This window comes from Littorina saxatilis, linkage group LG11, assembly GCF_037325665.1.
Source record: "Littorina saxatilis isolate snail1 linkage group LG11, US_GU_Lsax_2.0, whole genome shotgun sequence".
Classification (NCBI taxonomy): Eukaryota; Metazoa; Mollusca; class Gastropoda; order Littorinimorpha; family Littorinidae; genus Littorina; species Littorina saxatilis.
This window is the reverse complement of record NC_090255.1, coordinates 31075847-31102953: the sequence shown is the minus strand read 5'-3', so window position 1 is coordinate 31102953 and position 27107 is coordinate 31075847. Positions and strand designations below refer to the sequence as shown.

Here is a 27107-nt window from a genome sequence, read left to right as displayed (position 1 = left end):
CGCTCTATCATGGCCATTAGTCAATTTCTAAGTTATTGAAATTATTGTCACTGACTCCAAACTACTGCTTTTTGGAAGCTTAAAAATGAGTTCGTTAATTTTGTTAAAAAAATTTGCTTGAAAATGAAATAACAAAAATAGGCTCAAAGGTAGTATCACTTTATTCATTATTTTTCTGAATCCAAAAATATATGCCAGTGTCACTTTACTAAAATAAAAATAAAAAGTGCTCAAACTGAACAAAGAAAATCGACACAAGCTGACGATCTTTTACTGATTGCTACCAGAGCTTTCTTTATGTCTTCTTAAGACCATTTTCCATGACTGAAAGTCCAAAGAGTAGAGATATTGCAATTTTCTAACATCAGCTAAAATATCAGTCCTCAAAAGTTCTCACTGATCCTTCCGTTGCCTAGTCGTTGCGCCATCATGTTTTCTTATGCAAATATCATTGACAATCACCAGTAACATAAAAAATTGTTGCACGAACTATTAAGATATTCGCCTTGTTCAATTTACCCCCCCCCCTCCCCCGCCACACACACACACACACACACACCGTGACACACACGACTATATCCCATCCTTCCCAGTCCGCAGTTGCGCTGTTGCGAACCGGGAGAAATATTTCTGTTTCGGTAAATTCTGTTTCCAAGACACGATTGCAATTTCCGGAACTCGTGCGGTACGCGTGGTTTTGTACTAGACGTTGTTGATAGGATGGTGAAAAGAAAGTTGCAAGAAGTTCTTCCAGAAGCAGGTTGGTCACCAGTCGGCATTGTAAACTATGCGAACGTTCAAATGCACGACCACGCAAGTGATGCACCGTATGCATTCGTATTTGTAGAGCTTTGAAGGCGTCTTTTTCCTTCCCTCACTCCCTCTCTCTCTCTCTCTCTCTCTCTCTCTAGAGATTGTTCATGGTTATTTCAAGCTTTTTTGCGTTCTTTCCTCGGTTTGATTATGAACATTAAACAAGCTAAAAAGGACGATAGTGTAGGAGAAGGACATTTAGGCCTATATTACGCACTGGCTATACGCACTGGAGTGTATAAAGGGGTCAGAATCTTGTATACACTCCGGCTTTAACTTCTGGTTGCGAAGCGAATTTGCCATTCGACACCACTTTGCGATAGGAAGGCAGAGGCGAGAGCAGTTGATTATATTATATAAGAATACAAAGAAACGAAAACAATCTGATGTTGCACGGCCTTTGCTGTACGTATGATATACATTTTCGACACTGAACCGCATCAACACTCGGAGCATCATTCGACGACATTTTGCGAAGGTACGCTTCACTTTCGATTCATGGTATCCGAGTACGCTGGGAACAAACACAGACAAAAACAAACACACACACACACACGAAACTGATGCTTCATGGCAGTTTATTGTCGAAGTTTGGAACACACTTAGAGTGTGTATCGACCTAGAAACGGTTGTATACTATGTGAATCACTGAATGTACGTAATTTGCCAACTCTCGACACTCCGAAAAAGAGATAGTGAAAGTCCATACGTCAGACTGATTTTTCATTGGCCGCTCCGAACGACTTGTTAGGGGGCATTTCATTGGCTACAGATTTGTAACAGAGCTTTTCATTGCCGGAGTGTGTACAGACTCATCGATCCTGTATATACTCGGAGTGCGCATAGCTTTTGCCTTTATATTATAACGGTAACGACTAACGCAACAGTAGGAATCCGTTCTACATCAGAGTCCATGCAGAGTGGCACCACCTAAAGGACTCTAATCTGCCTTTCAAGTTACAAGCGTTGCAGCATCACTTGCTGTTTTTAAGTTTAAACGCCTCAAATTGCCATCATGAACATGCAAGGGGTTGTATAGATGGTTTTAATACAGTCAAACATGCCTTTAGTTTAGAAACACATCCCACACAATTCGTGACTGCACTGTCAATTGGCATACGATGACATGTATGTGTTCATTCAGGCATTTACCGGCACGGTTGGCCTAGTGGTAAGGCGTCCGCCCCGTGATCGGAAGGTCGTGGGTTCGAACCCCGGCCGGGTCATACCTAAGACTTTAAAATTGGCAATCTAGTGGCTGCTCCGCCTGGCGCCTGGCATTATGGGGTTAGTGCTAGGACTGGTTGGTCCGGTGTCAGAATAATGTGACTGGGTGAGACATGAAGCCTGTGCTGCGACTTCTGTCTTGTGTGTGGCGCACGTTAAATGTCAAAGCAGCACCGCCCTGATATGGCCCTTCGTGGTCGGCTGGGCGTTAAGCAAACAAACAAATTCAGGCATTTGAATTATCTGTTGTTGTTTTTCTGTCTGTTATAGACTGGAGCAATGAAGAAAAGTTACAGCTGCTGCAGGCACTCGAAGACCAGTGCCCTAAACATGACAAGAAGTCGTACACGACCAGGTGCAACAAAGTGGACTGGGAGAGTGTGGGAGTGGAGGGACGTACAGCTGAGCAGTGTCAGGCTGTGTGGGCTTCACTGAACTCCGGGGTAAGCAAGCAGGGCTTCCCACACAGCGTACAACTTACAAGATTTGTTTATGCATCAATTACAATTTTCCATAAATATCAAAGCTCCAGATAAAACCATGAAAAGGTTTCCACTACAGGGATCGCGTTTACCGGTAATTTCCGGTATTTTACCGGTTAAGATTCGCCAATACCGGAAAAAGAAGTGGATGTCGGTCAGACGTACCGATTGTTATTTGGTTTGACCGGTCAAAAAATAATTACAACAAGAGGCGAAGCCTTCAAGGCTCACGTAAGAAATAGACAAACAGTAACACAAACTCAATCACTCCGTCACACATACACACCCACACACACAGTAAGCTTAGGTGACACTGTGCAAGAAAGAGAGACACTAGATCTAGATCTGTCTGTGTCTGCATGTAGCCTACTTACAGGGACACGACTGCCAAATAATCTCGGCCCGCTCAAAAAAACAATGACCGAGACCACACACACCACGCGAGAGAGAAAGACGACAGGGAGGCATGCCGTCATGATGCATTAATTGACGTCAAACACTTTTGACCGTGACGTAATCTTATGCGAGCTTTATCCATAGTCTTGGATAACCACTCACACATAGACTCGGAAATGTTAAAGTTTCTACCACAGACATACACACACACGCACACACACACGCACGCACAAACGCACAGACAGACAAAGTTACGATCGCATAGGCTACACTTCGTGAGCCAAAAATCGTTTGTCAGTACGAGGGGGAGAGAGAGAGAGAGAGAGAGAGAGAGAGACTCAGACTCAGAACTTTATTACAAAAGGAGAGAGAGAGAGAGAGAGAGAGAGATTTGGATGGCTTGTTGTGACAGCGCTACAATGTTGCGATTATGTCTCCATTGATGACACTTGATGTCAAGGTGTCAAACATGACGTCAAAAATAACAAGGAGGCGAACTCCGAAATGTCTTTCAGTACGATTGTGCCAGATCTAAAGTATTTGCTAGCAGATTATTTGAGCAATGTAGGTGATCAGGGAGCGGAGAAATCTTTCTTGTCGCCGAGAAAAAGATCTACACACACAGACATCAGACATCATACTTTTCGCGCCATTTCTTTCGGTTCCCGGTCCATCGTAAAATCTTTCAGTTTATGAGAAACTGAAAGACAATAAGGGACGGCGTCTAACTATAGCCGACATAGCATCATACCGGGAAATCACGTACTCACACCAGCTTAGATCTTTGTCTACATACAGTTGATTATTGTGAGGCGAAAGTGAAACTGTAACAGTAAGTAACTAGTGAGTAAGTCTTCCAGTTGCGTGATTACTATTTGCTTTCCTATTTTATTTCGGAAGTCTCTCTCTCTCTCTCTCTCTCTCTCTCTCTCTCTCTCTCTGTCTCTCTCTCTCTCTCTCTCTCTCTCTCTCAGTCTCTCTCTCTCTCTCTCTCTCTCTCTCTCTCTCTCTCTCTCTCTCTCTCTCTCTCTCTCTCTCTCTCTCTCACAGCGGCTGCTGATGTGTCACTGTCAAGTTGTGGGACAGTTGCTTTGAAGGGGGGGGGGGAGAGAAAAAACGTCCGCATATCACTGACATTGATAAACATTGATTTAATGTATTGTAAGTCATTGTTTGTCTTTTACTGGTTGCTTTGGCAAGCTTACCGATTTTCGTGAGAGCCTTGTAGCCAGCTCATGACGTCATACCGGTTTGAAAAATACCTAGCGCGATCACTGCACTACTGTGGAACCCCCCTTTTAAGACCTTAGTTTTTTTTTAATTTCCTGTTCATATCCTCTAAATTTACCCCCATTTTAAGACTCCCTCCTTTTTAAGACCCGATTTTCTCAGATTTTTTTGATTAGTGCTTTTGTGAACAAGAAACAATTGACAAGTGGCTCTATCCCATCTCCCCCCTTCCCCCGTCGCGATATAACCTTCGTGGTTGAAATCGACGTTAAACACCAAATAAAGAAAGAAAGAATTTTCTCAGATTTGTGGAGGTCGTAAAAAGGTTTTTTTTTCACTGTATCCTGCTGCTGCTCAGGTTATTGATAGTCAAGATCATGTTTGCCTTACTAGTTACAAGTTTACATTTTATCTTGATCCTTTACAGGTAGATCTATACACATGATCTTGGTTGTCACCTAGCGGACCCTGCTGACTAAGTACCTTTCTGTTTCTCTCACACAAGTCTGTCTGCATTGCACTAGAACAGCCAGAATCTGAGTCAAAATTTATATTAATCTTCCGATTTCTAGAGTTTAACGTTAAGTTTAACTTAAGCCTTCAATTCTTATTTACCATTTTTATGTGAATTTGTGATACTGATATCTTAAGTCTGGGTGCATTTGATTTTATAAGTGTAAAAGAAGAGTTTTCACCCAACATCTGCAAAAAGAGTCATGATTGAGGGCGGAGCAATAGTTCAGTCGGTAGCGGCGCTGGCTTCAAAACTAGTTGTTGCTATCGGCGTAAGTTTGATCCTGACGTTCGGCGAGGGATTTATTCCCCAGAGTCAACTTTGTGCATACTCTCCTCGGTGTCCGAACACCCCCGTGTACATGCATGCGCACGATTAAAAACACAAGTTCACAGCGAAAGTCTCAGGGAAACGCATTCAGAAAAAAAGGAGAACAAAATTGGTAGCGTGGAAATGTACAGCACTAGCAGCTCGATTTCCCTAGTGAGAAGGCAACCAGAATTTCCATAAGGGTAACCTCACAGGACTATATATAAAATCTTATCCTTATGCTTATTGGTATACCCCCCGCGGGTTAGGGGGAGTCCCATATTGGTTGGGACGAGAAAGAATTTACCCGATGCTACCCAGCATGTCGTAAGAGGCGACTAACGGTTCTGTTTCTTCTCTTCTTTTGTCTTATTTCTGCCTTACCAGTCCTTTCACCTATATTTCCTTCCAAGAAAACTCTCCCTACTATTCCCTGCAGTTTTCCAATTCTTTTCTTGTTGTCTTATTTCTACCTGACTGGATCCATCACCTTTATTTCACTTACCAAAAGTCTTCTTTTCCACATCCTTATTTCTCTGCACCCCGCATGTCGTATGAGGCGACTAACGGATTCTGTTTCTCCTTTTACCCTTGTTAAGTGGTTCTTGTATAGAATATAGTCAATGTTTGTAAAGATTTTAGTCAAGCAGTATGTAAGAAATGTTTAGTCCTTTGTACTGGAAACTTGCATTCTCCCAGTAAGGTCATATATTGTACTACGTTGCAAGCCCCTGGAGCAATTTTTTGATTAGTGCTTTTGTGAACAAGAAACACTTAACAAGTGGCTCTATCCCATCTCCCCCCCCCCCCCCTTTCCCCATTCCCATCTCCCCCCTTTCCCTCGTCGCGATATAACCTTCATGGTTGAAAACGACGTTAAACACCAAATAAAGAAAGAAAGAAAGCTTATTGGTATCGTTGACAACAGTCAGTCTCCATGTAACAGGTTCGCAAGTTCCGGACGCTGGAGGAGGTGGTGAAGGACGCAAAAGACATCGTGTTACATCCTGAGAAGTCCAGGAACAAGATCATCAAGGTTAGTGAATTTATAGTGATTGGTGAAAGGGATACCATTGATCTGACCATTTTGGGGGAGTTTCTGTTGAATTTGAAGAATCTTGGGAATCCTCTGTACCTTACTGTAAAAGTACGCGGCACGATTTGCTCGAAAACCATAGACCAAATAGCCTGGACCGCCAACTCGTCACGTGACCCTTCGAGGTTACGACGCTCGACTTTCACAGGGGCGCTTAGCGTCCGGTTTGAAAGACAGTGAAAAGAAAGCACGCTCCAGTTATTTGTGACAATGGGAGGTGACAATGAACTGGAATTTCCAAAACTCCAAACTAAACTTAACAAAACTCATCGAAAAACATGTTCCATATGCACTTTAGCTGAGTTTATTTTAGCATTTTCAGAACTTACCTTGGCAACTTCGTCCATGTTTACAATCGACACCGGATATGACATCCCCCTGATTTCTGAAAGGCCAAGAAGAGCGGGGTAGTAGTTGCGCTGAGAAGGATAGCACGCTTTTCTGTACCTCTCTTCGTTCCTAAATGCGAGGGGCCGCTACCTCGTAATAGAGAGAAAGAGCGGAGAGAGAACTAGTTGGCGGTCCAGGATAAATGGTCTATGTCGAAAACGCACCACAAGTATGGTGGATTTTGCCTTATTTTGTACGCATGATAGTCTAGAATACAAGCAGTATGGTCAGTGGAAAAAAATACGACGAGAAAAATTCCCAGACTAGGTTTTTTTTACAAGCGCATCCCAAAGCTGATGATTACAGTTTTTGTCAGTAAACATTGATTGAAAGAAGCATTTGTTTTAAATGTATTGGTGAACAGAAACGGACGCATGTGTAACATGTTTGAATCATGGATGTTCAAATGATTTGTGGAGTACGCTCATTTTTCTGAAAATACACGAAGTTTGCTTATTGAAACTTCCAAGTACAAAACTGGGATTCCCAGGTCTGCCTATCATACCTTCATTTTTACATTTAGTCAAGTTTTGACTAAATGTTTTAACATAGAGGGGGAATCGAGACGAGGGTCGTGGTGTATGTGTGTGTGTGTGTGTCTGTGCGTGTGTGTGTGTAGAGCGATTCAGACCAAACTACTGGACCGATCTTTATGAAATTTTACATAAGAGTTCCTTGGAATGATATCCCCGGACTTTTTGTTTTTGTTTTGATAAATACCTTTGATGACGTCATATCCGGCTTTTTGTAAAAGTTGAGGCCGCACTGTCACACCCTCATTTTTCAATCAAATTGATTGAAATTTTGGCCAAGCAATCTTCGACGAAGGCCGGACTTCGGTATTGCATTTCAGCTTGGTGGCTTAAAAATTAATTAATGACTTTGGTCATTAAAAATCTGAAAATTGTAAAAAAAAATAAAAAAATTATAAAACGATCCAAATTTACGTTCATCTTATTCTTCATCATTTTCTGATTCCAAAAACATATAAATATGTTATATTTGGATTAAAAACAAGCTCTGAAAATTAAAAATATAAAAATTATGATCAAAATTAAATTTTTGAAATCAATTCAAAAACACTTTCATTTTATTCCTTGTCGGTTCCTGATTCCAAAAACATATAGATATGATATGTTTGGAATATAAACACGCTCAGAAAGTTAAAACGAAGAGAGGTACAGAAAAGCGTGATATCCTTCTCAGCGCAACTACTACCCCGCTCTTCTTGTCAATTTCACTGCCTTTGCCACGAGCGGTGGACTGACGATGCTACGAGTATACAGTCTTGCTGAAAAATTCCATTGCGTTCAGTTTCATTCTGTGAGTTCGACAGCTTGACTGAATGTTGTATTTTCGCCTTACGCGACTTGTTGTACTTGTGTGTGTGCAGCACCCAGATCAGCCAACCAGGCCACTGACGGCATTCTTTCAGTTCTATCGTGATCACAGGGAGAAGGAGAAGGCTAAACATCCTGACCTGAGTGTCGTGGAAATGGCCAAACACATGTCGGAGAAATGGCTGGCCTTGAACCCAGCTAAACGTGTCAGTACAGTGGAACCCCCATTTTAAGACCTTGTTTTCTCAGACTCTCTGTTCATAACCTCTGGAATATTGCCCTCATTTTAAGACTCCCTCCTTTTTAAGACCTTGTTTTCTCAGACTCTCTGTTCATAACCTCTGGAATATTGCCCTCGTTTTAAGACTCCCTCCTTTTTAAGACCTTGTTTTCTCAGACTCTCTGTTCATAGCCTCTGGAATATTACCCTCATTTTAAGACTCCCTCCTTTTTAAGACCTTGTTTTCTCAGACTCTCTGTTCATAACCTCTGGAATATTACACTCATTTTAAGACTCCCTCCTTTTTAAGACCTTGTTTTCTCAGACTCTCTGTTCTTAACCTCTGGAATATTACCCTCATTTTAAGACTCCCTCCTTTTTAAGACCTTGTTTTCTCAGACTCTCTGTTCATAACCTCTGGAATATTACCCTCATTTTAAGACTCCCTCCTTTTTAAGACCTTGTTTTCTCAGACTCTCTGTTCATAACCTCTGGAATATTACCCTCATTTTAAGACTCCCTCCTTTTTAAGACCTTGTTTTCTCAGACTCTCTGTTCATAACCTCTGGAATATTACCCTCGTTTTAAGACTCCCTCCTTTTTAAGACCTTGTTTTCTCATACGTTCTGTTCATAACCTCTGTGAAATTACCCCCGTTATAAAACTCCCTCCTTTTTGGCTCACGTAAGTGTAGCCTATGCGATCGTAACTTTGTCTGTCTGTGCGTTTGTGCGTGCGTGCGTGCGTCTGTGCGTGTGTATGTCTGTGGTAGAAACTCTAACATTTGAAGACGTCACATTACATTGACGTCACATTATGACGTAAGAGGGTTATACGTCACGCGAAGGAAGTACTGACAGTCTCGGTCATTATTATTTTGAGCGCGCCGAGACTAGTTGGCAGTCGTGTCCTTGTAAGTAGGCTACATGCAGACAGACAGATCTAGATCTAGTGTCTCGCTTTCTTGCACAGTTTCACCTATGCTCTTTCTCTGTGTGTGTGTGTGTGTGTGTGTGTGTGTGTGTGTGTGTGTATGTGTGTGTGTGTGTGTGTGTGTGTGTGTGTGTGTGTGTGACGGAGTGATTGAGTTTGTGTTACTGTTTGTCGATTTCTTACGTGAGCCTTGATGGCTTCGCCTCTTGTTAAGACCTTGTTTTCTCAGACTCTCTGTTCATAACCTCTGGAATATTACCCTCATTTTAAGACTCCCTCCTTTTTAAGACCTTGTTTTCTCAGACTCTCTGTTCTTAACCTCTGGAATATTACCCTCATTTTAAGACTCCCTCCTTTTTGACTCACATGCGAAGCAAAAGTGAGTCTATGTACTCACCCGAGTCGTCCGTCCGTCCGTCCGTCCGTCCGGAAAACTTTAACGTTGGATATTTCTTGGACACCATTCAGTCTATCAGTACCAAATTTGGCAAGATGGTGTATGATGACAAGGCCCCAAAAAACATACATAGCATCTTGACCTTGCTTCAAGGTCAAGGTCGCAGGGGCCATAAATGTTGCCTAAAAAAAGCTATTTTTCACATTTTTCACATTTTCTCTGAAGTTTTTGAGATTCAATACCTCACCTATATATGATATATAGGGCAAAGTAAGCCCCATCTTTTGATACCAGTTTGGTTTACCTTGCTTCAAGGTCAAGGTCACAGGAGCTCTTCAAAGTTGGATTGTATACATATTTTGAAGTGACCTTGACCCTGAACTATGGAAGATAACTGTTTCAAACTTAAAAATTATGTGGGGCACATGTTATGCTTTCATCATGAGACACATTTGGTCACATATGATCATGGTCAAGGTCACTTTGACCCTTATGAAATGTGACCAAAATAAGGTAGTGAACCACTAAAAGTGACCATATCTCATGGTAGAAAAGCCAATAAGCACCATTGTACTTCCTATGTCTTGAATTAACAGCTTTGTGTTGCATGACCTTGGATGACCTTGACCTTGGGTCAAGGTCACATGTATTTTGGTAGGAAAAATGTGTAAAGCATGTGAGTCGTATGGGCTTTGCCCTTCTTGTTAAGACCTGATTTTCTCCGATTTTTGGAGGTCATAAAAGGGAGTTTCCTTGTACTGTTGCCGTTATAATGTACAATGGAACCCCTCTTTTAAACACACATACGGGGCGGGGATGTAGCTCAGTCGGTAGCGCGCTGGATTTGTATCCAGTTGGCCGCTGTCAGCGTGAGTTCGTCCCCACGTTCGGCGAGAGATTTATTTCTCGGAGTCAGCTTTGTGTGCAGACTCTCCTCGATGTCCGAACACCCCCGTGTGTACACGCAAGCACAAGACCAAGTGCGCACGAAAAAGATCCTGTAATCCATGTCAGAGTTCGGTGGGTTATAGAAACACGAAAATACCCAGCATGCTTCCTCCGACAGCTGCGTATGTAAAAACGGTCATACACGTAAAAGCCGTGGGAGTTTCAGCCCATGAACGAACAAACAAACAAAACACACATACATACACACAGTTTTTGTTTTCAGATTTTCTGTTTGTAACTCCTGTAAATATTTCTCAACTTTTAAGGTAACCTCACTTCTTAAACCTGATTTTCAATCATTTTGTCTGGGTTTGTTTTTTTTCTTTATGGGGGAGTTTCATTGAGTGTAAATAAAGATGTTAACCTCTTCAGATGTTGATGGATCATGAACACCTGAAAATGTTGGCGTTTTTGTGTGTGTGTATTTTTTGTTTTTGTTTGTTTGTGTTTTGATAACTCATTGGATAATGCTCGTATAAAACCTGTTTCCATGGTTATTGATTACACATGTAGCATACATGTATGACTGTCTGTTCAAAACATTTTATTCTTTCAGAGCAAGTATTTGAACAGCTACCTCAAACAACGGCAAGAGTTTGAAGAGGCAAATGAAAGGTTCCTGTAAGTATGTTTTTCCTGGACAGTTGCTTTCTGTGGAAATGTATTTGGAGCATGGCAAACTATACATGCAAGAGGCATATATATTCTCTTTAAACTAAGTTCAACGTTGGTAAAAACAAATGTATGGCCAGGAATCTGTCAGTGTGTCCAAAAAGTGTTACACAAACACCATTTTTTAGACTTGCTTTATCTTATTAATGTTGTTGTGGGTAAGGAAGGATATGTGTTTTTTAGCAGAATAAAACTGTTTTTATTGGTATGGGCCGCCTGGGGGGGGTCAGTATAGTGCCTCGAGCACTTGAGGTATGTATGTTACATTTACACCAAAACACATACAATAAGTATCATGGAATCTCCCCTGAGTTATTTCTCCCATTAAAATTCAGCAGTCATGTAGTCTTGTGTTTGGTACTACTGTTACCACAAACATGGCGAGTCAGATGTCTATAATCAGTGCCTGCCAGGGTGTTTAGTGGCCGTACGTTACTTTACACCCAAAATCACTTTACATGTGTAAACTTCACCCCATGCTTAATCTCTTCGGAGCCTGGTGAGTATTTTAGGTTTAAGGAGTACCCATATTCTTTTTTAAGACTAATGAGAGTCTTATTCCAGGCAGCATCATGCTAACAAAATAAAAACAGCTTCACTGCATCAGTTTGTGTTTAAAAGGTGTCGCCTCGATGAAATAATGCACTGTGGCAAAATGTCTCCACGACAAACACTGGAACATTTTCTTGTCCGGTGTCACGAACTAAAACCTCTGCTAAACAATCCCTCTCAAAGCGCATGCGCCAATCTTAAGACTTAAAAAATGCGACCCTTTGACCGAACGAACCATGGGTTAGGGTTAGGGTTTGGTTGTTCACGACCTGATTAATCTCCCCATGTTAGCGCATGCGCATTGACCGCATTGAGAGGGATTGTTCAGGCAGAGTTTTCAGTTCGTGACACTGGCTCTTCATTTTTTGTGTGAAGAAAGTATGCATGGAATGATGATCTGACCTATTGACAAGAGTTTGTTTGTGTCAACGCCACAGGGAGCAACACCCAGAGTTCAACAACCAACGGCCTAAGCAACCAAGTCCTTTTGGCCTGTACGTCATATCCAAGCGAAAGTCCTACAAGGAAAAACACCCAGAGGTTGGTGCTATCTTACAATGCTTGACATCCACAAATTTGTATAGTTATACCTTTCAGGGGGAATAAACACACAAAGATAAGAAAAGAAACAGGGTAAGGGCAGGTACATGTACAGGGGACTTCCACTAAATCGCAGTCCACTAAATCGCGAATTCCGCTATATCGCGACGACCTCTTGGACCTAAAAAAAAAACAGGACCAACCTTCAAAACAAAATTGGGGGGTGGGGTATGTGTCTGCCGTTTTGGTTTTGCTTTGTGAAGAAGCACATTTTCTCTTGTGGACTTGTACAGCACGCCTCAAACTTCACATCCCATCGCACATCAGTCAACTGGTGCATATCAACTCCAACTAGAACTAACAGAAAACAGACAGACGTGTACCAACGGGCCTCTCACACAACACCAAGAAAATCTCACACAGTATCCATCCAATTCAAATTCTTGTTAAAAACCCAGACATTAGACATCCTAATAAAACAAAACTTTTTTTTTTCTTTTTTTTTTCGGATTGGATATATTGTGATCTCAAATCTTTTGACCCCAAAGACCACAATATAGTGATATATATATATAATATATATGATTAGTTTATGCAGACCTGTTTACCCATACGACTTCACTGTATTTTGTACGCAAAGTTGCCAAGGATACGACCAATATGTTTGGAGAGAAACAAATACGACGATCGTAAAAAAAAAGTCAAGTTTGATCGTCATCACTAAATGGAAGAAGAAGAAATCGAAAGTAGGTTGCCAAACCTGTTCTCGTATTAGCCCAGTGGATAAAATCCAGCTTTGACGATTGGTCAATGTAATCACGTGAGACGTGATATGACGAGATTTTATCTGCCTCCATTGTTGTCGTCGAGTCCAGCACGTAGACGAAAATGTCGAAGCGTAAAACAGTGACGCCTAAAAGTTCCACTTCTGAAAACGGACAATGTTATTGAAGCAATAGCTCATGAACGTTTCTTGTGAGTTGCAAAATACTCTCAATATTTTGAAAATACGCTGAATCTCGGTGAAAAGTACACCAAAGTCAAAGTGTTGGTAAACAGGTCTGTTTATGAGACAACAGTCATGTGAATTAAGGCCTATTGGTATGAAGACATTTTGCAGTAATATTCCTGCACAGCACTGCTGAAATCCAGACTGGAGAGCTCTCCTCAGATACCCAGTTTTCTGGGGATAGCGATTGTTTTCCTGAAGAAAGCGGCTGTTTTTTGTAGAGAGAAAATTAGGACGGGAGAAAAACAAATTCTCTACAGAAACAATTGTGGACCTCCCCCAAAAGCGGCGTATGGCTGCCTAAATGGCGGGGTGAAAACGGTCAAAAGCGGTGGGAGTTTCAGCCCATGAACGAAACAAGCAATTGTGGAGCAGCGTTTCTTTTTGCGTTCAAATTACATTACAGGCACCCCCCGCGGGTTAGGGGGAAGAATTTACCCGATGTTCCCCAGCATGTCGTAAGAGGCGACTAACGGATTCTGTTTCTCCTTTTACCCTTGTTAAGTGTTTCTTGTATAGAATATAGTCAATTTTTGTAAAGATTTCAGTCAAGCAGTATGTAAGAAATGTTAAGTCCTTTGTACTGGAAACTTGCATTCTCCCAGTAAGGTAATATATTGTACTACGTTGCAAGCCCCTGGAGCAATTTTTTGATTAGTGCTTTTGTGAACAAGAAACAATTGACAAGTGGCTCTATCCCCTCTCCCCCCTTTCCCCGTCGCGATATAACCTTGGATGGTTGAAAACGACGTTAAACACCAAATAAAGAAAGAAAGAACATTACAGGTGAGAGAATTCCAGCCAGGCCTCGCCCAACAACATTCACATAGTTTTGTTTTCTGTCTGACAGTTGAGCTATGGAGACGTACGCAAAAAGCTGAGGAAGAAGTACACAAAACTCAGCCCTGAGAAAAAGAAAAAATGGATCGACAGAGCTCTGGCTGCGGTGACAGACTATGAGGTAAGAACACTTCAACGATGATTATCTGTCTGACGGACGCTGTGGCGGGGTGGTAAGACGTCGGCCTCTTAATCGGAAGGTCGAGGATTCGAATCCCGGCCGCGGCCGCCTGGTGGGTTAAGTGTGGAGATTTTTCCGATCTCCCAGGTCGACTTATGTGCAGACCTGCTAGTGGCTTATCCCCCTTCGTGTGTACACGCAAGCACAAGACCAAGTGCGCACGGAAATCCATGTCGGAGTTCGGTGGGTTATAGAAAAACACGAAAATACCCAGCATGCTTCCTCCGAAAGCGGCGTATGGCTGCCTAAATGGCGGGGTAAAAACGGTCATACACGTAAAATTCCACTCGTGCAAAAACATGAGTGTACATGGGAGTTTCAGCCCACAAACCCAGAAGAAGAAGAAGAAGAAGAAGATTATCTCTCTGTTGCGTTATGTACACTATTTGTTAAAAGTCTATAGATGTGTATTGTGTTTATTATGGTAAACATTCAAACCTGTTTATGACATAAGAGACCGACCAAAAGTGATCATTATAAACAGGTGGTCGCTATGGCAAGGTGAATAATATATTAACTCCCTTAAGGATCCTTTCAGGCGGTCATAAGGAGCAGGTGGCCATCATCACAGGCATGCCTGCTGTTACGGAGGGGCCGTATTTTTTCCGGGAAAGGGAATTGTGATGGGACATTTTCAGAACTAATGCGCCATTGGCGCAGGGCGCACTAGTAAATGAAACCCTGAGTAAGGAAGCAACATCAACCCTGTGTCCGTTGTTGGCTAGCTTGGATAGCACCTTCTCATTTGTCGGCATGTCTCCTCAACTTTTCCTTCAATTTTCAAATCGGAGCACAGTGATTATGCTAGCTTTTTTCCAAGTCTTCACCAGTACAAATGTTTGCTCTCGCTGTTATGTCTGTCAGCTATACCATGTCTAAAACCGAGTGATGAAGTTAAATTTGTCAGGAAAATATTGGTCAATTGAAACATCTACAGAAATGTCTGACCAATTGCTGATTTTAATTCTGGTGTGATTAGATTTGTTTTGCAGTAAAATACCAGAAATTCACTCAATCCCTGACAGCCGCTTTTCAAAAATCAATGCATTTAACATGTTAAGATTAAAACATACATATTATTTACCACATAATAATGTTGTCTCAAGGCCAATGATGATAGAAACAAAGCAGAAGACTTTTCAAAACAAAACAAAACTTGTCTTTGCATATATCATTCTACATCTTAAATTAGTATCAGCCTTTGGTTACCCTGATGTATTAAGGGGAGGTGGGCCAGTGCACTACCTTTTTTTTAATTTTGAATGTTTTATTGTGTCTGAATGTTATTTTATTAAAGAAATGAACAAATGATGACAAAGAATAGTCACTTTTTGTATTTTCGGTTGCTGGTTTTTGTTTTACGCGACAAAAACAGTCAAAATACAGACAAAAGTGGAGTACAGGAGATACACGGATTTTCATCAGATGTGATTGTCACACTTCTAATTATTGTTTTATTTTATCCTTCTGGGTATGCTCTAGGGGATTACGAAGCAGATCTTGTTTATTATATTTATATTTGGAGTTAGGAACACTTCTTTGTTACAACTGTCAAACTTTAGGGTAACGCTTGCGAAATTATTTTTTGAAATAATCTGGATATGACTATAATAAAATTTCAGCAAAATCCCTTCGTAATCCCCCAGAATGTTATATTCTGCACAAACTACAAAAGAAAATATTGCTCTAGCTAAATTACAGCCAGAGAAATCGCGTAACCCAAGACGTAACCGTAGGCAAAATGGCTGAACTGAGAAAAACGACATTGAAGATTGAACACCACAGAAACACTATTGAAACAGACACACAAGGACAAAACTGTGTTATGAATGAACAGCTTAGTTTATTTGAATTGCAAACTACTTAGCCTTTAGCACGCCAGCAGAGAATTTATGCGTCCATCCCTTCTTTCCCTCTGTCAACCAGCATGGGGATACTGCCCCAGCGCTAAACGTGTATCAATGACCCGATTCTCGTTTGTATTTGCATGCGAGAATAACGGTATTTTTAACGGTAACTTACTTGAGCCAGAACGAGACTTATTTCCTTCAGTTATCTCGTCGATTTGTTGGTTTCCTCGAAGTTTTCTGCTTTTGTTTTTACATCGATACAGTACTTTGGTGCTTCGACAAGCAAGATGGAGGATGATGAGTTTGAAACTTTCGTTTGAGTTGTTTTTTGACAACAAATCGTACGTGGAATCTGAACGATTTACTGAGGAAGCTCTTCGCAATGAACTGTGTATCGCGGTGAAGAAAATGACACAGTTCGTCAAGACAGTGACGGAATTTACGAAAGTGCAGATTGATACAAACAGTTGCTGATCCAGTTTCGTTCGGGAAATGGCAGGCCCAGCAAACATTACCGATAATCTGACTGATGTTGGATACTTTCTCCTGTTTTTGTTTTTTTTGCGTAGCAAATGCTCAACTTGCTTGTCGAGGAGATACTGCACAGAAACTGACTCAAATTCAGCGCAAAGCAAGCCAGTGCCGAGACGTAAAAAGTGTGCTGCATGGCGTGTTCGGAAATGGCGACCTGTGGATCTGCGTGGAGATCAAAGCTTTCCTCTGTATCGGAAACACCGACAGAATCCAAACTTTGGCCTAGTACCAGCGGAACTACTTGTTGTTGCTAACCGAACTAATAAAGACATTGTCCTCTTTCTTATTTCGAGCCATTGTTATCGTATCAAAGGTTGTTTCTCAAGGAAAAATTCGCTTTCGGTTGTCACCGATCGTTTGATGTGTAACCAGGATGTTGTAAAACCGAGTGAACTTCGGGTGTTCCCGTCATGGCCGAGAGTCTCTTCGGTTGTTTCCGTATGCAAAATTCTTAAGCTGAGCATGCGCACTCACAAAGTAAACTGGTTCCCGATTTCGGTTTATGAAACGAACCAATGGATGTCGAGTACCTTCCAAATAAGGACATTTCCGTTCGATTACGATTGCTGCCTTTGCAACGGACAAGTGGCTGAGTGAATGGAACATTCATCAAAACACTGATGTCATGTTATAGGTCAAGAGCTGCTGCGCAGTTTCGTATGTCGTGAATGCACTGTTTTGCTGAGGACAAAGCCGTAACTAGCCTTTGAAATGAGACATTTTTTGGCGGGGGAATATCGACTACAGAAGACAATCAATGCCACACATGTTCACATTTTGTCTTTTTTGACAGATAAATAGGACACTTTTGACAAAAACACCGACACACATGGATGATAGGTATGTTATGGAAACATAATCTGCTAAAATACCCAAAACAGTGTTTTGAACGATTTGGTCAATTTTGCACTGGCCCACCTGCCCTTAAATTATTAAGACGACCGGCCCCGGTAGCGCAAGTGATTAGTGCATTGGGCTGCGGGCCGGGAGGAGGTGGATTCGAATCCCATCAGAGTCATGTGGGTTTTTCGGGCTACGGCGGGCTCCTACCCAGAGTGGAAGTGCTATTGTTCCTATGGGAAGGCTGGGATTTGCACAGCCAAGTGTCATTCACTTGACGAATGCAACATTGAGGGTGCTCAGGTTCTGATTACGTGACCAACACCGCAGGTGCAGCACTATTCTAAGGCCTGATTGACGTCCTGTCACATTGCATCATTATAATCATCCTCATCTCATTAATCATCCAAAATTATACATTGTCCTGGCCCTTGTGGCCCTTCATGCCTGGAGCTATCATGGTGACCTTGGTCTCGGTGTTCCTGTCCGATCCTTCCCTGAATAGTAGTTCTGCTGTCAGTCTTCAACGTGTGATGTTCTGGGGGGTTGACGGAGGGACATAGTGGCAGTCTGCTCTCTGGAGGGGAATGCTCACTCAGTCCGGCTCCGCTACTTAACAGTAAATGTCATTAGTAGGGGGCATAGTAGGTAGTGGGCTGCGTCCGTTGGCTTGGGACAGAACCACTACTGAACACTGTCTAAGTGACTCAGCAGCAGTGCAGTGTCATCGCCCACCGCAGCGACCCAACATCCCTCCCTAGAGTGTCTGTAAAATCAACAAGTCTGGCAGCGGAACGAAACTGCAGATGTGGATGGAGCAGTGAAAGCAGAGACGGGGTGGTGTGAGAGCACACCGGGACAAGGGAAATTTTTTTATTTTTTTTATTAATACTGTCAGTCCTTCCCTAAGGAAGGCGATGTCTATTATTTGCCTATCATTTGCAGGAGGAGGTTCGCCAGTATCAGACAGTACACCCCGACTTTGAGCCACCGATGAAGAAAGTCCTTCTCACACGTGCCGAGGCAGCCATCAATGGGTATGATACTTTTCACCACTTCAGTGGAATCCCCCCCTCTTAGGGCCTTCCAAATGTGAGAATCAGGTCTTTCGTCTTCTTCGATCATGGGCTGAAACTTCCACATTCACTCATGTTTTTCGCACAAGTGGGTTTTTGCATGTACGATTGTTTTCACCCAAACATTTGGGCAGCCATACACCGCTTTTGTGGAAAATCATGTCCTTAAAGGCAGGGAGTCTTAAAATAGGGGATAAATTTACAGCGGTTATGAACAGAACATTTTTAAAAACGGGGGGATTTAAATTTGCTCCGGGGTCTTAGAGGGAGGTTCCCCTGTATACTACTACCTATAGGAACCGGCACGGTTGGCCTAGTGGTAAGGCGTCCGCCCCGTGATCGGGAGGTCGTGGGTTCGAACTCCGGCCGGGTCATACCTAAGACTTTAAAATTGGCAATCTAGTGGCTGCTCCGTCTGGCGTCTGGCATTATGGGGTTAGTGCTAGGACTGGTTGGTCCGGTGTCAGAATAATGTGACTGGGTGAGACATGAAGCCTGTGCTGCGACTTCTGTCTTGTGTGTGGCGCACGTTATATGTCAAAGCAGCACCGCCCTGATATGGCCCTTCGTGGTCGGCTGGGCGTTAAGCAAACAAACAAACAAAAAATCTATCATTATCTTCATCACATAAAGTTTGAGATTTGATTTTGAGTTTTTGTCTGTCCAGTTTAGGACATTTTTGTCTTGCCTCATATTCATAAATGTTTCTGAAGTGTGGCACCCTTTTCAACTTGAGATGACGGTGGGATGGTTTGGTGTTGAGTGTAAATGAATAATAATAATGGACATTTATGTAGCGCTTTTCCACAGCTCGAAGCGCTTTACAAGTTCAGTTTACAAGTTCAATCAAAAACACAACACGATATATACAACTAATTCAATTTGTCTCAAATGAAAAGGAAAATACTCATGAAAGAGCACATATACATGCTTGTATAAAATACAAAGAATCACATTTTTTCACAGCACAGCACAGTGCACAGTCAAAACACGCAAACAAACACATACAACAGACAAATGCTCACAACAAGCACACATGCACAAACACACACACACACACAAGAACACACACACATACACACCAGGTCAGTTAAGTACTCATAGTGTAGTGTTTTTCTCCAGAAGTCCTCAGTCAAAGAATGGACCCAAGAAAGTACCGGTGAAGAACAAATTCCCGGGAGCCCCTAAAAAACCGCCAAGGTGAGAGTAGGTTTTGCTTTGTGTTTTATACCAAAAAATGTCATTGTTTATTTTCATTTTTTTCTCTTCCTTTTTACATTTAGGCCTAAAAAAAAAATAGGTGTGGTTACGGTAACCCGACCTACCCTATTTTTGGGGGCCGACCCTATAACTTTTTATTACATTTGTCAAAAAAATACCCCAAAAAACAAGTAAACGAGTGCAGAAAACGCAATGAAAGCGAAAGCGCCCGAGTCGCACACTTATTTCCCTGTCAAGTAGGTTTAATTTGTACACATTAGAAAAAAAAGTTAAAAAAAAAAAGTGATTGCCTACCTTCCTACCCTATTTTTGAGTCACTTGAGAAAAAGTGACTCTATGTAATCGGTCAGTGTTAGTCTGTCCGGCCGGCCGTCCGGCCGGCCGGCCGTCCGTAGACACCACCTTTACGTTGGACTTTTCTCGGAAACTATCAAAGCGATCGGGCTCATATTTTGTTTAGTCGTGACCTCCAATGACCTCTACACTTTAACGATGGTTTCGTTGACCTTTGACCTTTTTCAAGGTCACAGGTCAGCGTCAAAGGAAAAATTAGACATTTTATATCTTTGACAAAGTTCATCGGATGTGATTGAAACTTTGTAGGATTATTCTTTACATCAAAGTATTTACATCTGTAGCCTTTTACGAACGTTATCAGAAAAACAAGGGAGATAACTAGCCTTTTCTGTTCGGCAACACACAACTTAACGTTGGGCTTTTCTCGAAAACTATAAAAGTGACCGGGCTCAAATTTTATGTGAACGTGACTCATTGTGTTGTGAATAGCAATTTCTTCCTGTCCATCTGATGCCTCATATAATATTCAGAACTGCGAAAGTGACTCGATCGAGCGTTTGCTCTTCTTGTTTTGGCTATGTTACCGTAACCACACCTATTATTTTTTTTGGCCTTAGTCAAGATTTTACTAAATGTTTTAACATGGATGGGAAATCGAAACGAGGGTCATGGTGTATATGTGTGTGTGTGTGGAGCGATTCAGAGAAAAATACCACACCAATCTTCATGAAACTTTACATGAGAGTTCCCGAGTATGATATCCCCAGACATTTTTTCATTTTTTCGATAAAATTAATGTCTTTGATGATGTCATATCCGTCTTTTTGTGAAAGTTGAGGCCGCACTGTCACGCCCTAATTTTTTGATAAAATGGATTGAAATTTTGGTCAAGCAATCTTTGACGAAGGCCGGACTTTGGTATTGCATTTCAGCTTGGAGGCTTAAAAAATAATAAATAGTTTGGTCATTAAAAATCTGAAAATTGTAATTAAAATTATCAGGGGTGGGATTTCTTCCGTCCTAGACGGATTTCTGTCCCAGGAAGAATTTGGCAACTTTTTTTGTTTATTTTTCATTGTTTATCCCTGGCAGCTGTTGTTTACACTGGGCTTGTGGATGTGGTTGTGCCAGGTCAGCCACCTTTCACCATGTCCCAGACCGATTTTATGTCATGTCATTTTGGGGAATGTGGCATCTTAGTTGATGATAATTACACATTAACATGCTTCCATTTGAAACTTCGAGGTCGTCATCGTGGATTGACGCCCGACCAAAGGTAATTGAAGCCTTTTGAAGCCAATTACCTTTGGTCGGGCGTCAATCCACGATGACGACCTCAAAGTTTCAAATGGAAGCATGTTAATGTTATTGTAATTCAATCTGACGACGATCTCTTTCCTGCTTTCATGCGATGGTAAACAGACAGAATTGGTTCTGTTGTGTTCACACACTACTTTCAGTCCACCTACCTGCAGCTGGTCAGTTACAAAAACCTTCAAGTTTACAAGATGTATATATTATGCATCTCCAAAAAGCTTGTTTGTTCTAAAAATTTAATGTCAGGAGAGGCCACCTAAATCCTCCCTAAAATGCTAAAATTCATTTTCGGCTGTCCCCCTAGACCCCCCAGCAAGGGCGCTGCCCCTGCACCCCGCCGGAGCCTTGGCGGCCCCTGGACCCCGGCCTTCCAAAATGTTCAGTCCTGGCAATATTTTCGGCTCCCACCCATGCATTGATACACTGACGTGACCTGTAATACAGGTCACGTCATGGTCACTATACTGCGCTATGCCAACACTGTTTCAACTTGATACATTACAGGTCAGCTTTCGCGCTGTTCGTGAGTAAGAAGTACAGCAGTGTTGAGGGCTCTTTGTCCGAGAAGATGATGGCACTTGGTCAGAAGTGGAAACAGCTGGGAGACAAGCAGAAGAAATACCTAAAAAAACTCAACAAGCTAAAAGCAGCCTATGACGAGCAACTGGAAGAGTTCAAACAGGTGAGTTTTGCGGTTACTTACAGGAAAAGCTACTCGGTAGCCGGGTGGGTGATAAGCAGAAGAAATATCTCAAAAAGCTACGAGCAGTGTATGACAAGCAACTGGAAGAGTTGAAACAGGTGAGTTTTGCGGTTACTTACAGGAAAAGCTACTCGGTAGCCGGATGGGTGATAAGCAGAAGAAATATCTCAAAAAGCTACGAGAAGCGTATGAGGAGCAACTGCAAGAGTTCAAACAGGCGAGTTTTGTGGTTACTTACAGGAAAAGCTACTCGGTAGCCGGATGGGTGATAAGCAGAAGAAATATCTCAAAAAGCTACGAGAAGCGTATGACGAGCAACTGGAAGAGTCGAAACAGGTGAGTTTTGTGGTTACTTACAGGAAAAGCTACTCGGTAGCCGGATGGGTGATAAGCAGAAGAAATATCTCAAAAAGCTACGAGAAGCGTATGAGGAGCAACTGCAAGAGTTCAAACAGGCGAGTTTTGTGGTTACTAACAGGAAAAGCTACTCGGTAGCCGGATGGGTGATAAGCAGAAGAAATATCTCAAAAAGCTACGAGAAGCGTATGACGAGCAACTGGAAGAGTCGAAACAGGTGAGTTTTGTGGTTACTTACAGGAAAAGCTACTCGGTAGCCGGATGGGTGATAAGCAGAAGAAATATCTCAAAAAGCTACGAGAAGCCTATGACGAGCAACTGGAAGAGTTCAAACAGGTGAGTTTTGCGGTTACTTACAGGAAAAGCTACTCGGTAGCCGGATGGGTGATAAGCAGAAGAAATATCTCAAAAAGCTACGAGAAGCGTATGAGGAGCAACTGCAAGAGTTCAAACAGGCGAGTTTTGTGGTTACTAACAGGAAAAGCAGAAGAAATACCTCCAAAAGCTATGAGCAGCGTATGACGAGCAACTGGAAGAGTTGAAACAGGTGAGTTTTGCGGTTACTTACAGGAAAAGCTACTCAGTAGCCGGGTGGGAGACAAGCAGAAGAAATACATGTACCTCAAAAAGCTACGAGCAACGTATGACGAGCAACTGGAAGAGTTGAAACAGGTGAGTTTTGCGGTTACTTACAGGAAAAGCTACTCAGTAGCCGGGTGGGAGACAAGCAGAAGAAATACATGTACCTCAAAAAGCTACGAGCAACGTATGACGAGCAACTGGAAGAGTTGAAACAGGTGAGTTTTGCGGTTACTTACAGGAAAAGCTACTCAGTAGCCGGGTGGGAGACAAGCAGAAGAAATACATGTACCTCAAAAAGCTACGAGCAACGTATGACAAGCAACTGAAAGAGTTGAAACAGGTGAGTGTTGCGGTTACTTACAGGAAAAGCTACTCAGTAGCCGGGTGGGAGACAAGCAGAAGAAATACATGTACCTCAAAAAGCTACGAGCAACGTATGACGAGCAACTGGAAGAGTTGAAACAGGTGAGTTTTGCGGTTACTTACAGGAAAAGCTACTCAGTAGCCGGGTGGGAGACAAGCAGAAGAAATACATGTACCTCAAAAAGCTACGAGCAACGTATGACAAGCAACTGAAAGAGTTGAAACAGGTGAGTGTTGCGGTTACTTACAGGAAAAGCTACTCAGTAGCCGGGTGGGAGACAAGCAGAAGAAATACATGTACCTCAAAAAGCTACGAGCAACGTATGACAAGCAACTGGAAGAGTTGAAACAGGTGAGTTTTGCGGTTACTTACAGGAAAAGCTACTCAGTAGCCGGGTGGGTGACAAGCAGAAGAAATACCTCAAAAAGCTACGAGCAACGTATGACAAGCAACTGGAAGAGTTGAAACAGGTGAGTTTTGCGGTTACTTACAGGAAAAGCTACTCAGTAGCCGGGTGGGTGACAAGCAGAAGAAATACATGTACCTCAAAAAGCTACGAGCAACGTATGACAAGCAACTGAAAGAGTTGAAACAGGTGAGTGTTGCGGTTACTTACAGGAAAAGCTACTCAGTAGCCGGGTGGGTGATAAGCAGAAGAAATATCTCAAAAAGCTACGAGCAGTGTATGACAAGCAACTGGAAGAGTTGAAACAGGTGAGTTTTGCGGTTACTTACAGGAAAAGCTACTCAGTAGCCGGGTGGGTGACAAGCAGAAGAAATACCTCAAAAAGCTACGAGCAGTGTATGACGAGCAACTGTCTTTGATGTTTATTGACTTTACACAAAAAGACTAAACAAAAATAAATCATGTTTTGGGTTAAAGTAAAATCAGTAAGTTACTTTTTTTATTTTTGTTCCATTATATTTGCCCTTGTTTATTTTTCTTGTTTTTTAAAAAGTTTTGTTGGTTTTATTCCATTATATTTGCACTTGTTTTTTGATTTGTTTAAGCCATGACGTTCTATCTGTTGTGTGTATCACTAGAACTATGAGGAAGTTGGATTGCTCCTTCACTTGTGTCTGAAACTGATTTGTTCTGGAGAAGAATGACTGGAAGTATAACAAGGACTTTCTTTTTAATTTCAGTCGTTGACAGAAGAAGAGTTAGCGGAGTTTGAGGAGAGCCTAAAGATACGAAGGCCACAGTAAAAGATCAGCATGGATTCGGAATAAAACCATCATTTGTTATTTTCTGTTTAAAGATACCTTCATTCCCGTGTTAACCATCATGAAAGTCACTTGTACTCAGTCGAGCCTTTTACAATGAAGAAGAGCATCTTTGCACGGAAACCTCTACCCAAAATCATGCTAATGACTACTTTCCGTGGAGAGTGGGAAATGTTTGTTTAATTTATTTTTCGGGTTGACTTCGGTTTTAGGTTTTGTTACGAATATGATTCAGCAGAAATTGTGATTCTGCACAGAAAGCAGCCAGAGTGTTGATTTTTAGTATGTGTCCGAGTGTAAGCGTGTTGTTATCCTGGACGGATCTACAAGCTAGTCGACATGGAAAGAAAGGTATTTTTATTTTAGTGTCGGATACACTTCAGCATTTTCCCTTTTTAAGACGGTACCTTCAGGTATATGATTTTATAAGTTAGCATCCCTCTTCATATATTTGAAGTTACATTTTTTTTATTTTCGCCCCCGTGGACAGTGAGCCGGATAAGCTCAATCAGTAGAGTGCCCAACAGCAAATTCTTTACTGTGGTGGTCACAGTTTTGAATCTCTTAGCAGGCACGAACTTTTATGAAACTTTTTTTTGAATTTGTCAACTTTTTATTTTATTTTCTAAACTCCTAATTCTTGTATTTTATTCATTTAAATTCTTTCCAAACTTTTTTTGAGTGATGTATTTAAGATTGAATTTATCAAAGGGTTGCATAATTATCAAATACTTAGGTGTACGATTTCCAAAAATAACCCATTTTAGTAACATCAGCTCTTGGGAAAAGCCAAATGGGAGATTGTATCACCATGCATCGACTGCATGTTAACGACTTCTAATTATAATGTACTTCTGATGGTATCTGATATGTGCGCATAAAACTTCACTGCCAAGAACATTCGTTGTTCAGATTTATAAGTTGTCCAAAGTGGTAATTGAAACACTATGGCCCCCCCGTGGGTTAGGGGAAAGAATTTACCCGATGCTCCCCAGCATGTCGTAAGAGGCGACTAACGGATTCTGTTTCTCCTTTTACCCTTGTTAAGTGTTTCTTGTATAGAATATAGTCAATGTTTGTAAAGATTTTAGTCAAGCAGTATGTAAGAAATGTTAAGTCCTTTGTACTGGAAACTTGCATTCTCCCAGTGAGGTAATATATTGTACTACGTTGCAAGCCCCTGGAGCAAATTTTTGATTAGTGCTTTTGTGAACAAGAAACAATTGACAAGTGGCTCTATCCCACCTCCCCTCTTTCCCCGTCGCCCTTCGTGGTTGAAAACGACGTTAAACACCAAAGAAAGAAAGAAACGCTATGGGATCTGCTTTCTGCGAAAAGGCCAAAGATATTTTCTAAATTAGACTTGCTCCCACAAAAATCTTTTGCCTGTAACAAAAAAAAGTTTTGCAAACTAAGAAAGTGTGAGGGTATGGACATACCTGAAGAATTATTACACCCCCGGTATAGGGGTGTGTATAGGTTTCACTCGATGTGTTGTTTGGGTGTTTGTTTGTGTTTGCATATAGATCTCAAGAATGAACGGACCGATCGTCACCAAACTTGGTGAACAGGTTCTATACATTCCTGAGACGGTCCTTACAAAAATTGGGACCAGTCAAACACACGGTTAGGGAGTTATTGGTGGATTAAAATTATACAAGGACTTATACAGGTCAAAGGGAAATAACCATTCTCACTCAGTCACTGCCACCAACTGAGAAGGTTATTTCCCTTTGACGGGGGTGTTTTTCCTACCTCCTAGGAATTTCTTGTTATTTCAGCCTTCAGAGAGTCCAGCAATCGGTAATTCACGGATGTTTCACTTCCCATGAGTCTTCATGGCAGCTTTTGCAGTGTAGTCTGCTGTTACGCTGTTGTATTTCAGTACATGTCATTCCAGAGACGTTAAAATTAGTATTAAACAAAAAGAAGACGCCTGTGCTGGGTTACACTTGGCCATAGACCAAATAGCCTGGACCGCCAACTCGTCACGTGACCCTTCGAGGTTACGACGCCGCCTTTCAGGGGCGCTTAGCGTCCGGTTTGAAAGGTCAGCGATTCGAAGACAGTGAAAAGAAAGCACGCTCCAGTTATTTGTGACAATGGGAGGTGACAATGAACTGGATTTTCCAAAACTCCAAACAAAATTTAACAAAACTCATCGAAAAACATGTCCCATATGCACTTTTGCTGAGTTTATTTTAGCATTTTCAGAACTTACCTCGGCAACTTCGTCCATGTTTACAATCGACACCGGATATCAATCATGTCCCCCTGATTTCTGAAAGGCTTGCAAGCGTAGGTTCCTAAATGCGAGAGGCCGCTACCTCGTAATAGAGAGAAAGAGCGGAGAGAGAGCTAGTTGGCGGTCCAGGATAAATGGTCTATGACTAGGCTAAGTCTGGGCCCTGACCCAAGTAGGTGGAATCTGTTTTAGATCTGACCCTGCGGCCGATTCCGACCCATTTGTGTGGAAACCAGGCATGGGAATTGTTCACGAAATCGCGGATTTCCGCAAAGAGGAAATTACGTTTCAGCGAAAATAAAAAATTGTCCGTGGCAAAAAAAAGGTAAATTAAATTATATGTATACTATTGTCTCTCTATTCCATTTCACGTAGTTTAGCCGAAACTACAGGAAATGTCCGGAA

The 27107-nt window shown here is 41.9% G+C and overlaps 1 protein-coding gene across 1 annotated transcript; it reads left to right on the top strand.

The window, feature by feature from the left end:
• Positions 1-663: 663 nt before the first annotated feature.
• On the top strand, positions 664-26625 carry LOC138980609 (nucleolar transcription factor 1-like). Its single transcript, XM_070353524.1, has 11 exons — positions 664-760; positions 2311-2483; positions 5918-6007; positions 7851-8003; positions 10852-10916; positions 11957-12059; positions 13919-14029; positions 18259-18350; positions 19512-19589; positions 21729-21906; positions 24377-26625. The coding sequence occupies exons 1-11, from the start codon at positions 721-723 to the stop codon at positions 24437-24439; spliced, it is 1146 nt and encodes a 381-aa protein (XP_070209625.1). The 5' UTR covers positions 664-720; the 3' UTR covers positions 24440-26625.
• Positions 26626-27107: the final 482 nt, after the last annotated feature.